At 34.7% G+C, this 12,709-nt stretch overlaps 1 protein-coding gene across 1 annotated transcript; it reads left to right on the forward strand.

Annotated features, from left to right (window-relative positions):
• The first annotated feature begins 933 nt into the window (after positions 1–933).
• LOC139741588 (carbohydrate sulfotransferase 15-like) lies at positions 934–10,177 on the forward strand. The gene is made up of 4 exons (XM_071652171.1): positions 934–1,026; positions 1,889–2,033; positions 2,912–3,073; positions 10,062–10,177. The coding sequence occupies exons 1-4, from the start codon at positions 934–936 to the stop codon at positions 10,175–10,177; spliced, it is 516 nt and encodes a 171-aa protein (XP_071508272.1).
• Positions 10,178–12,709: the final 2,532 nt, after the last annotated feature.

Below are 12,709 nucleotides of genomic sequence, written 5' to 3' on the forward strand. Positions count from 1 at the left end.
TTGTATTTATGTTTGATTATTCTTGTCGGATCGCTATGATTATTCTTCAAGCTTTCTTATCGTTTTATCATTGTTTTCTTTCATCTATTAAACCGTATTCTAAAAGTGATCATTGTTTACTTTATGAGTGTCATTATGATGGCAATTTATAGGTTAGGTCGTAGTTAGGGAAGTATTAATCAATGATGCTTTCTCTTGTACAGAATTAGAGAAACAATAATTCACAAAAATAATCATTTTTCAAACCTCAGACAACAAATCGAATTGTTCCCCAACTAACCAAAGTTAATAAAATCTGAAAATCATACAGTTTTTAAATGTAGGATGTTTCTGTAATTCGTCGTGTTGAATTCACCACAAAACTCCAGCGAATTTTGATACATTCAATTTATCGTATTGTACATCTATACAAATAGATCCTAGATGTTGCCCGACAAGTACAAACTATTCTCGTTTCCCCAAATCTTGGAATGTGAAGAGCGTGTTTCCTCTGTTAGCAGTCAACGCATTGTTTGACATTAAACTATTAAAATATTATATCGTTTTTCATTCGAAATGATCAACAGGTAACTGCAGTTATATTCTATTATATTCTTAACACTATGATTGTTAATCTTTTTCATTGTGAGATATGCGTCTGATACAGTGCACTCCCGTTACAAAGGCGTAGAAATTCTGGTTTCAAAGTTATCATTTATGCTTTACTTTTGGGCCATCACACTAAACGAAAGAAAAAAGACGGACCCGAGGACTTCAATAATAACCAGAGTGCACACAGAATGACACTGTGGAATATCTCGGAAGTATTCCTATTCTACGATTGTCTAGGAATTTTACAATCAATTTCTTCATTTCTTCAGACTTTACTCCGGCTATCTCTACTTTGAAGATTCCTCCAGAAAGAGTCCAGAGCATTTTCATCAAGAGGTTACCATGGCAATAAGTAAGTTCAACTCATGCAGAGAGAAACTGAGTTACCGCGCATGCGCCTACAGCCCGGACCAGATTCATCATGGCTACTTTGCAGTAAGTCACGTGACAGTATAGGATACAATTACATTGAAATGTTTATATTTTGTGTATACTCCAGTAAAGGTTGGAAATGTTTTACAAAACCGCAATGGGTCGAGGACGATTGGAAATGCAGTGGTGAATGGGGGGGGGGGGGCACCGGGCGCTTCTTTATTTAATCTATTTATTTATGTATTTATTTATTTGTTCATTTATTCATTTATCTATCTATCTATCATCATCTATCTATCTATCTATCTATCTATTTATTCAATTGACATTTACTTTTCATAAAAGAATGCCTGGATCCGCTCCTGGAAATGTTTAGTTTATACCTTGTAATCCACAAAAACAATAATTTTTCTTATGGAGAACACAGAGCTGAGTAAGTGTGGTAAAAGAAGAAGAAGAAGAAGAAGAAGAAGAAGAAGAAGAAAACCAAAAGATCGAGGAGAGATCTGAGACGGGATGCTATGGAGACAGAAGACGATGAGCGAACAGTTCTCATGGTGACCCACTTATAACAACGTTGCTTTTTGGTACCAGGTGAACAGTTTGAATGCAAAGAGTAAAGCGTCATTTTCCTTTTCTTTTCTTTTTTGATCAATTTAGTAAGCCATGAAGTTTAACAGGGAAGAGTTTAATCTTCTCAAGGATAGTGCACACGCTTTATAACAGAAAATATTTTGAAGAAAGATTTATATCAATAAAATCATCACATTCATTCTGATAACTTCCTTTGTTTTTTACCAGGTTCATTCTCAAATATCTCAAGTTGATAGATGAATATGTCGGTGTCTGTTGCGAAATTCTTCAAGTGATAATGACTGTGACAGAGAACTAGATGATAAGCTAGTTGTGTTATCTATCTTTGCAGCGAATCCTGATCGGCCTCTACGCCGTCTTCACCCGGGACTGGTTGCGAGCCTTCCCGAGAGAGCAGCTGAGGATTGTTAGGATGGAGGATTGGCAAGTCAACTGTACAGGGATACTGACCGACATCTTCTCCTTTCTTACACTAGGTAAATTTGGATTTACATGTCGTTGTGAAGTTTTAGTCTTGCTAATGTTATAGCACTTATTTTCTGTGTCTTTCTCGCCGTTATTGATCCATTTTTCTCAATGATCAAAATAACGTTTTCTACAAATTTGATTGATATCACAAGACATGTATTAAATGTGAGCAAAGAGTAGATTCAGCACTTCAGAAAAGCCGTACTTATACTCGCTTGAAGAGGAACGCGTCAAACTTTCCATTATATTAAAAAGAAATAATAATAAAAATGATTATTAAACGGGATTTTTTGTCCTGCGATCTCCTTTTACATACATACTGCAAGATGGTGTAACATAAAGCATGGCTTATTGTTGACACGATAGTTCTCAACTTTCTAAAGAAAATAAATATCTCCTCTCTGCATTTGCTCCTTCTTTACAAGACACAAAATTACTCGTTCTTCCAGGATTCGATTTTCCTTTTGAGTGATGCTCGTTATTTCTTAGGTTCGTTATTCCAAAACACATGAATTATGTGTATCTATTTAGATGTTCGTTTGTCCAAAAAATGAAGTAAGATTCTTACGTTCGTGGCGTCATTCTGAATATTTGTTATTCAAAAGAATGAAAAAAAAATAGATATTTAATAGGAAGGTTCGTTTATCCGAAAATGAATAAAGTTCATTGATTGCTGTTTGCCCCCCCCCCCCCCCCCCCCCCCTCTATGTCATACGGCTCGATAGTCCGAAATGAAATGATATGTGGACAAATATCCAAGCCTATCCCCATGTACTTTATTTTCGGACTGCCGAACTTTCGGCATAAAGAATCTTTGGAATAGAAAAGACTTAAGCGACTTTTTTTTCAGTGTTTTTCAATGTTTTGTTATGTTTTTCCCTTGCAGGGAATCTAAGCCAGGAGCACACAGCTCAGATCTGTGAAGCCACGCCCCAAAACTCCAACAAGGCAAAGCTGCGGGAGGTAGGGGGCATGTTACCACAGACGGTATCCCTCCTGGAAGACTTTTACCAGCGATCTAACGAAGAGCTCAGCCAGCTACTGGGCAGTGACAAATTTTTGTGGAAAGACACATACTTAGCTCAAGAAATATCACAAAATAAAAGAGATGGATAGATAGGTGAATAGATAGATAGATAGATGGATTGATAGATAGATAGACAGACAGATAGATAGACAGACAGATAGATAGGCAGACAGATAGATAAATAGATATATTGATAGATAGAAAGATAGATAGATAGATGTTTAATAGATAGAAAGATAGATAGATAGATAGATAGATAGATAGGCAGATAGATAGATAGAAAGATAGATAGATTGATAGACAGATTGATAGATAGACAAGGATATTGATAGATAGACAGATAGATTGATAAATGAGTGTAGACAGGTAGATTGATAGATAGATAGAAAGATATATGAATTGATAGACAGATAGATTAATAGATAGACAGAAAGATAGATAGAAAGGTATATAAATTGATGATAGATTGATAGATAGACAGGCAGACTAATAGATAGATTAATAGATGCATGTAGACAGGTATAATAGATTGATAGATAGACAAAGAAATAGATAATGATATAGACGGTTAGGTATAGACAGAGATCACATGCACGAGAAGGCAGACTGAAAGGGGAAAAACACAATAATTATCTGAGAGTCTACGTGTTGGTATCTGCCTTTAAAAAGATGGAGAAGAGTGACAGAAAAAAAAAGAGGAATTGATGTAAATGTTGCAATAATTATCACGCTGAATTTCAAAGTCATGCAATGTTAATGTGAAGAAATAAGCACAGAAAAGTATCACCGTTGTTTACAACATGATTATACCTTGTGTAATATTAGCAATGTACCTGCAGGCGAAAGAGATATATGTTTTGCCAAAATAAATTAGCGCGATAAATAAAAGCACACGCATCAGAAGTTATGAACATTTCAAGTGGGTATGAGACTTGAGCGTATATGATTGAAATAACATTCCCATGAAATTAATCTATAAAGAGTTTGAATATAAGCTACTAAAGCTACCAAACAACGTTCACTGGAAACCCATGGCGCCTAATTAAGGAATATGAAGTTCTTTAACCTAAATAAAATTACATACTCCTCTGATGAAATTGTTGCAGCAACTTTTTAAAGTGACTGCGTTTTAGAGAAGGACACAATTTTAACATTAAACAGTTTCCTTACAATTTTCATCTTCTCGTTTCATTCTTAGGATAGAAGAAATCGTGTGTGACTAATAGTATTATGTAAAGGTTTTAAAAATAAAAATTAACATGGGGGATGGAGAGAACAATCATTAGAGCTTCAAATAATGTTTTGACCTTATATGAAATACTCTGCATAAAGACTGGTTGGTTGGTTGGTTGGACACAATGGTTGGTCACAATGCAATCACGTGACTAATGTGGCTAGGATCAAAATCGTTAGAGCTAGAGTGACGTCACGTGAAATAATAAGATTCCAGGATTTTACTGGCTGCTGACAAGCTGCCCTTGAATGAAATGAAATATATTCATGCACAACATGATATAACACAATGTTACCATGTCTTTTGCTGCGGATAGACTTGGCAATGATGACTTTTATTTTACCTTCGATGATGTTGCGATTCATGTTAATGAAAATAGAACAAAACTTGCCTCTCATGTACATTTTCTTGAGGTTAAAAAGAGTGACTGTTTGTCGTGAGAGGAACACATTGGTGTCATCTGCAACAAAATGTCAAAGAGTATCGTGATTTTAAACAGCCTATGGTCATACAACAGATCTTTGTTGTCATTATTGCATATCACACCCTTATTTTGCCACTTTGAATTACCTATTTTAGCATGGGGGAAATCTAGTAAATGTAATGTGCAGAGACTGCCATCTAAATTACAAAAACGAGCTATTAAAATAGTCTCGCATTCACCGTATATAGGGTGCCTTCTTTGCCGATATTTTGTCTATTTTAAGTGTGTATGATATAAATGTATTACAGAATGCCGTATTGTGTATCATGTTCTTATGCTATAATGATATTTCATCCGCATCCTTGCTATATACTAGTAGGTAATTTCAAATAAAACAAAGATAATCATAATTATGGCACAAGAAATTGTAGAAAATTTTATTCACCGCTGATTCGAACATCCTACTGCAAAAAGTTTATTTTTTCAAGGCCCTCAAATCTGAAATTTTACACTGATGTGAAATGTAAGAAGACGGTAAAACGTTTTATGAAAGCTTTCACGCGTATTTCCAACGGAAGGTATTCTCGAAGTAATCAGTATCATTCAGAATTGATAAGAAATTAGCATTAAAGGGGTATGTTTTTAAAAATGGCATCTTGCAGAAGCTGGTGTATGTTTTGTCTTTGTATTGTGTGTGTATATGTGTGTGTGTGTGTGTGCGTGCGAGTGCCGACTTTTTTATCAGTTATAGTTTATAAAAAGAAGTGACAAAACTCTGTGTCTACTTCCAGGGGTTGATTTTTTATCAGGCCCATTGCCTTCTCATTAACCCCTTCATCTGAAAACTTTGGGCGTGTGTTTGGTTGTTTGCTTGTTTTGTCACATTTGACATCATACTCCACCCCTTAATTTCCAAAGCGAAAGGTATAGTTACAAACGGGAGTTTGGGGACTGTAACATGTCAAATTTTCAAGCTCGCTCGCTTCGCTCGCTCGCATTGAATCGTTATGCCACTCTCCTAATAAACGTTACTGCCAGTTATTGCCAGAAGTTGCGCCCGATGCCCCCCCCCCTCCTTAATTTCCAAAGCGAAAGATATAGCTACAAACGGGAGTTTTGGGACTGTAAAATGTCATAATTCTCAAGCTCGCTCGCTTTGCTCGCTCGCATTGAATCGTCATGCCATTCTCCTAATGTTGCTGCCAGTAATTGCCAGCAGTGGCGCCCGATGCGCTGCCCCATTAATTTCCAAAGTGAAAGATATAGCTACAAACCCCAGTTTTGGGACTGTAGAATGTCAAAATTTTCAAGCTTCCTCGCTTCGCTCGCTCGCATTGAATCGTTATGCCATTCTCCTAATGTTGCTGCCAATAATTGCCAGCAGTTGCGCCCGATGCGCCCCCATTTATTTCCAAAGCTAAATATGTAGCTACAATTAAAACTCCAGTTTTGGAACTGTAGAATATCAAAATTTTCAAGCTCGCTCACTTCGCTCGCTCGCATTTTATTGTTATGCCATTCACCTTATGTTGCTGACAGTATATAATTTGTCGATCGTTTCACACCGTCATCCCATAATCCATGTAAGGAAAACTTACAATGTTCCTCAATGACTGCGTTGTTGAATGTATCACATTCCGTAATGTATTGTAGTCCCATTATTGCTCACGCACACACGCACAAGCATACAGACCGTCAAAATTACTTTATGGTTCCCCCATGTTTCGACCCACCGTACGCCACTTTACACACACACACACACACACACACACACACATATATATATATATATATATATATATATATATATATGTGTGTGTGTGTGTGTGCGTGTGTGTGTATGTGTATATTGTGTAACATATGCATGGTCTAATCTTGAGCCCCCTCCAATGTTTGCCCTGTTATACTATTGTCATATCTTTATGTATTCATATCTTATTAAGTGAAAATATATGAAATGAAATGTAATGAAATGAAATGAAATGAAATGAAATGAAATCTTTCCTACACGCGCCGAGCGCTACGGGACTTGGGGGAAAATATACCTCCCACGGAGATGTCATGTGTTACATTGCACCTCTCAAACAAACGTATTGTGGATGATATTTGAGTCATGTTTGTATGATCCTAAATTTGTCCGATTATACTGTTTGATTTCTTATTGAAAGAGAAATTAACAGGCATTTATACTTTTCTACCCAGTGATTATTGTTAAAATAGATTATTAGGATTAAAGATATTGAAAGAGAATAATTACAATCAACTAAATGTACATTTTGAGTATCTGCGGAAAAATTCAACATTCATCTAACAATCACGAAATAATTATGTTTTCCCAGATGTGCCTTGTATTTCAAAGGAGTTTCTGTTGAGTTTGCTCCTGATAAATTCATACGAACATGTGTGTGCGCGCATGCGTGATTTCGTTTGTATTAATTTTGTTTCACTGTAATAGGAGATGAATTACATAGAGTTCCGTAGATTTTGAATTTTCAATACCCACCAAAATCGACTGGATCAAATTTCGTGTTAGAGGTCAATCATCCAAACTTTGAATAAAAGCGAATTAATCGAGTTATTTCGAAAGGCCGACTCATTCCACTTTTCTCTGCTTGTAATGGCAAATCAATATTTCTTTTTTTTTCTTATGACAAGAATCAAAATGTCTAGATGAATATGCACAAATTTACTTTTACCCCCTTTCTTTTGTGTTTTCTACATAGTTATGCTTATAGACAAAGTTTGCAAGTTAATTCCGTGCTTTAAAAAGAAATAACTTTTGACATGAAATTATAGCTGTATAGTGTTACGAAAGAACAAAACGGTGTTCACACAGATGTATTACTTTTTGTCGCAACCGATTGAAAAATTTAGTCTCAATATCTATAAATAGTGCTGTAATTGTAGCACAAAAAAATTGCAAATTAACAAATAAAACACACACATAGACTCCCACATACACACGTTCAGTCCTTCATGTACCTAAATGTATCAACATCCATTCATTCTTCTGGACCACACACCGAACCTTGTTTAATATTACCTCTGCTTCCACACTATATTTCTCTCAATTCATTAATTCAGAGAATATTCTCTGCCGTCAAATTACAAAGTCTGAACACTACCAATAAACACATCCTTAGAAATGCAGCAGTTGGCATTGCCCATGAATTGTTACGTATTTAAAGTAAGCCTACTTCAACGTTTAAACTCACACGGCTTCCAACATACACAATGTGCACATCATCACACATACGTATATCACACATACATACAAACGCACAAACGTCTCGATGTCACGTCCGTCACTCACCCTCCTTCGTATTACTCCCTCAAACCATAGCTCTTTTGTTTGATTTATTGATAAAGTCAACTTACAGGAACCTATTATTGTATCCAAGCATAGGGATGGTACAGTATTGGTCGAGATGAAAATTGAGCTGTTTACTTTTTGTGAGATACCAAGAAAACACTTATGAAATAGTACAGAGCATACCATTTTAAGAGGAATTCAAAGTTTATTTGATGAAAATCGGGTTTGGAATGACTGAAACATCCAAAAACAAAGTAAAACTAAACGATCGTAATGAAATGTGGGTCCCACACTTGATTACAATCGCTCTGTTTCGGATATCTCAGCTATTTCAAAACCAAATTTCATCAAATAAATGTTGAATTTATCATGGAATTACATGCTCCTTCATATTTCATGAGAGGTTTCTCATTATCTAACAAAAAAAGTAAAAAATGTTATAAACCTGAAGTTATGTCTCAACCAAAACTATACGATCCCTTTAACGGTTTAAGACTGGTGTGTAATTCGTCACTGTAATTTCGATTCCAAATTCTTTTCTTTGCTGGAAAATATAGAAAAGTAAAACAACAACTTACAATAAACAGTTTAAATAATGAAAAGAGACAAGTGTTAAAAAGATGTGATTTTCAATCTTCAAGAAATGTCTTTACTGTTTGAAATACGTTTACAATGACAATTCTATACTACTGCATTGAGGCTAAATAATAATCATGCAATCCTTACATCGCCCACTTCTTAAGTGATCATACTTTGATCTAATGCTTTCATTACAGAGCAAAGAAATGTCCTGTCTAAAACCAGGAAAAAAATGTGGAGGTTTCAACTGTCGTTATTCCAATGAATAAACGTCTCTCCTTACTGTATATAGTTGTCCTTCATTACCGAGGCCTGATTAAAAGGAAAACGTCAGAAAATGTTAAAAAAAAATACATGGAAGATCTCACGTACATATTTTTTTTTCTCTCTACATCCAGTCGACATCACTTACGTATTCACATTAAAAAAAAGAAAAAAAAATGTGAGAAATATTTTGTTTTTCTGTTCATTATCTTGACAACCTTTCTGCTTTTAGATCTCGCATGCTGATGTGGAAGTATCATTTTCTTTTCGTGCAATTTGCTGAGGTGGAGTTGAGACTAATATGAAGGAAAAAATAAATGTTTAAATAAATGTGAATTTCGATTGAAATTAGGATCTAAGAGTCTATGAACTGGCACTCCTCTACTGTCACATCCGTCAGTGGGCTGACTGTCTTTGTCGAAAGAAATGCAACCGTGAATATTCGACCACGATTCCAGTTTATCTCTGTCTATAGGAAAAGTAAACAAAGAAAGGACAGAAACAATTTGACTATATTAGATCATAAGACAGATACATTTGAAAATAGGAAAATATCTTTATCTTTTCTAGTGTTCAAATATACAGTTAAAACCTCAGGAGGTTATAGGTTTTTATATTTATTTGTAATAATAACAACAGCACGATCGGGAGTCGCATTGAAATATACAACTCATTTCTTCATGGTTATTTTAGCGAGAAATATAGTATTGTTATTCTACATCATGATAGAACCTGGTTACGTAGTTCATGGTGGAAACGCATTTTTCTTATTCACCATGCAGTCGAGCCACTATGAGCCAGTATCAAATAAAGATTTCTTATTCTAAAGGCATGTCGCCTCAAGCTTTCTTTTGCAATTACTTCGATACATCTAATGATTGGCAATGAAGGACATTTAAACAAGACTAAATACTAAAACTAGACGAAGAAAACGGAGATGCCAACGATGAATAGGAATGAAAAGAGAAGCAGAGGAATTGGAATAAGAAGATGGAGACAAAGAGGTTAAAGGTTAACATAACTTGAAGAAAAAAAAACTTGAAGAGGAAATAAAAAAGGGGGAGTGTCGGTATAAACAAAATGATATTATTGCGAGGAAGAAGATGATGTACATTGTCGTAGAAAAGGAAGAAGAAGAGAGATATACCTCTTCAGAAGATTATGATTTTTCTTCTTGTCATCACCGTGATCGTAGAGGTCATCATCGACATGAAGAATGCCGTGACGACCAGGACGTACGTAGTCGAGGACCTTTGGAGAACACCAGGACCAGAACCTGGATGGCAAGACCAAAATCATGACCGTATATGACAGAACACAATGAAGGGACTTTCGAAAGCAAACGACTAAAGATCATAATCTAGACGTATATGATATACTTCCTCTATACAGTCATGTCCTGATACTTTATAAATAGCAGACGCAAGTTATATCATGTGCTTTGAATTTCGCATGATGCAGTCATATATGATAGTATCTGCATGCGTGTACTCACGTTACTTTGTTATCGTGACGTTTGTCGATGAAAAAACAACAACATAAAACACAACACAGCCCCATGATGATAGCGTTTCTATATCTTACATAGAAGAAAAAATCTCTCAATTTATCATTGATCCCTTCTATATACCAATGAGTCAATGTGCACGAATTTCTCACACAAACCACATGGGCAGATAACTATAGTGCTTATGTTTGTCTGTGTTTTTTTTTTGTGTGTGTGGATAATTCATGTGCATGTGTGTATTATTTTGTATTTGTATATCTGTGTTGTACAGATGCAACAGATGTATTGTAAGTACATCGCGAGGCAATCACCATTGATTGTCAATAATAGTATTTAACTTGTAATGTGTGTGCAGGGTTGAGTTTCGAAAGATATTTTTATCTGATTTTGCTTGTATGAACCTGCATTTGAATATTTTTCATAATTATTCTCATTTGTACACTGACCACCTTAGTATACTTTGGTACTGCTGATCAGTCTTTTTGTATAGCAATACATGAATAAATGAACGAATGAATAAATAAATAAATGAATAAATAAATAAGTAAATAAATAAATAAATAAATAAATAAATACATACATACATACATACATAAATAAGTAAATGACTTGATAGATAATGAATACATAAATAGATAGATAAAAATTTGTGGCACCTATAAAATAGAGATTATCTTTTATCACATCTTTAGTTGTAACTCACTCTCGTCAAAACACTTCCGGTTCTAGAAATTCTTTCGAATCAAAATGGAATGTTAATCAAGCAACATTTTCTTGTTTCCCTTAACTTGAAATCGGTATATCATTTTGTTTGATAAAAAAAAAAAATTCAACCGTATTGAATTTAATATCCGAATTGACACCTAACAATGTAAACGTTACATTAGAATTCAGAGCGTACTTGAGGTAGCGATGTTAATGACATCACATTGATCTGGGTGGATGCCCTTTGAATGTAAGATATTAACATTGGAATCTAATCCCGCATTTAAAAGACAAAAGTACGCAGAGTTTTGGAGAAAATAATGTTTTATTTTGTAGGTAAAACACTGCGTATCCTTTGAGAGATACTACAGAATGTCATCAAGTTTGTATAGATCATTGTCTTTCCGCTAAGAGATAGTTCCAACTGAACTCCTACCAAAAATCTACTAGTTTCCCTATGTGGAGCATGCCTTGGATAAAGGCCCTACTATGATATGACCAAAAAAAAAAAAAAAAAAAAAAGCAAGAGGAAATGGATTAGATCACACGATCATTCCTAAAGTTTGAGGGAAATTAGACAATCCATGAATAAATCTTGGTGCAGCCATCGCTCGATGAGATTTTAAATACAACAGTTTGTATAAGTTGTATTTATGTATTGAAAGCGATATAATAAAAAAGTTAATAGAAAAAAAAACATACATATTTATCTATTTTCTAGCATAATGAAAAAGCAATAGACCTACCTCTTTCAGCAAGCAAGATTAAGAAAATAACCCTTAAATCACCATTAAATCTGTTAGAAAACGAGGAAAAGTATTCTTTTTCATAAAACAGTGAAAATTTGTGGAATTATCTTCATATATGTTTTATGATATTATTTTCCTCGTAAGTGTGACGTCAGGGAGTTGTATATTCTTCTATTCCAGCCATGACTGTACCAAAACTTTATAATTTCATATTTTTTTTTCAGTAGAACGTGCGTTTTTCCTCAAATTTTACTGATGCATTTAATTACAGTAAAAGTATAATATCGTGCATTTGCACAACCCGAAACTAGCGCTAAAACTAAAAGCACGCGAATATTTTGGCTTGTCATATTATGTTCCAGTAGTTGATGTAGTAATTCAGCGGAATTAAAAAAAAAAACAACAACAACTTGCGAAACTCTTCATACTCCGCCGAGCGAGAAATACCAGTCTCGCGAAAATGTCCACCTTTACGCTAATATTGTTGCAATATCTCCCAATCCATATAATGGTTTACATTCCCAATAAACTAAACGCGTCTATTGCAATGGGTCGAAAAGCCGATGGTAATTCGCTTCTTAAATAGGTTCGTATTGAAATTTTAGGCTCATTATAGAGATGCAAAGAAAGATGAAGAAAATGGAACTTTGAAGTCTGCATGCAAATGACATCATTCCATGAGCGGTAGAAATGTAAAAAAAAAAAAAAAATCAATTCAGCGGTGTCGGAAAAAGTTATAGACTGTCAAAAGAAAACATTCACGACATTTTGTATACTCGCACTACCCGAAGAAAATCTACTTTTGACACGAATACTTCTGTGTACGTATTGTGAACAAGTATTTATCTATCAATATACTTTGTTATATATGTAATCCAGGAT

Source organism: Diadema antillarum, unplaced genomic scaffold, assembly GCF_040938485.1.
Source record: "Diadema antillarum isolate AM-2024a unplaced genomic scaffold, OU_Dant_1.0 seq00000937_RagTag, whole genome shotgun sequence".
Lineage (NCBI taxonomy): Eukaryota > Metazoa > Echinodermata > Echinoidea > Diadematoida > Diadematidae > Diadema > Diadema antillarum.

Bases quoted from the DNA above. Each gene is read 5' to 3' on its own strand.
- LOC139741588 (XM_071652171.1), top strand. From the start codon at position 934: ATGGCAATAAGTAAGTTCAACTCATGCAGAGAGAAACTGAGTTACCGC. The intron at 1,027-1,888 runs GTAAGTCACGTG...CTATCTTTGCAG, and splicing joins TTCATCATGGCTACTTTGCA to CGAATCCTGATCGGCCTCTA. The intron at 2,034-2,911 runs GTAAATTTGGAT...TTTCCCTTGCAG, and splicing joins CTTCTCCTTTCTTACACTAG to GGAATCTAAGCCAGGAGCAC.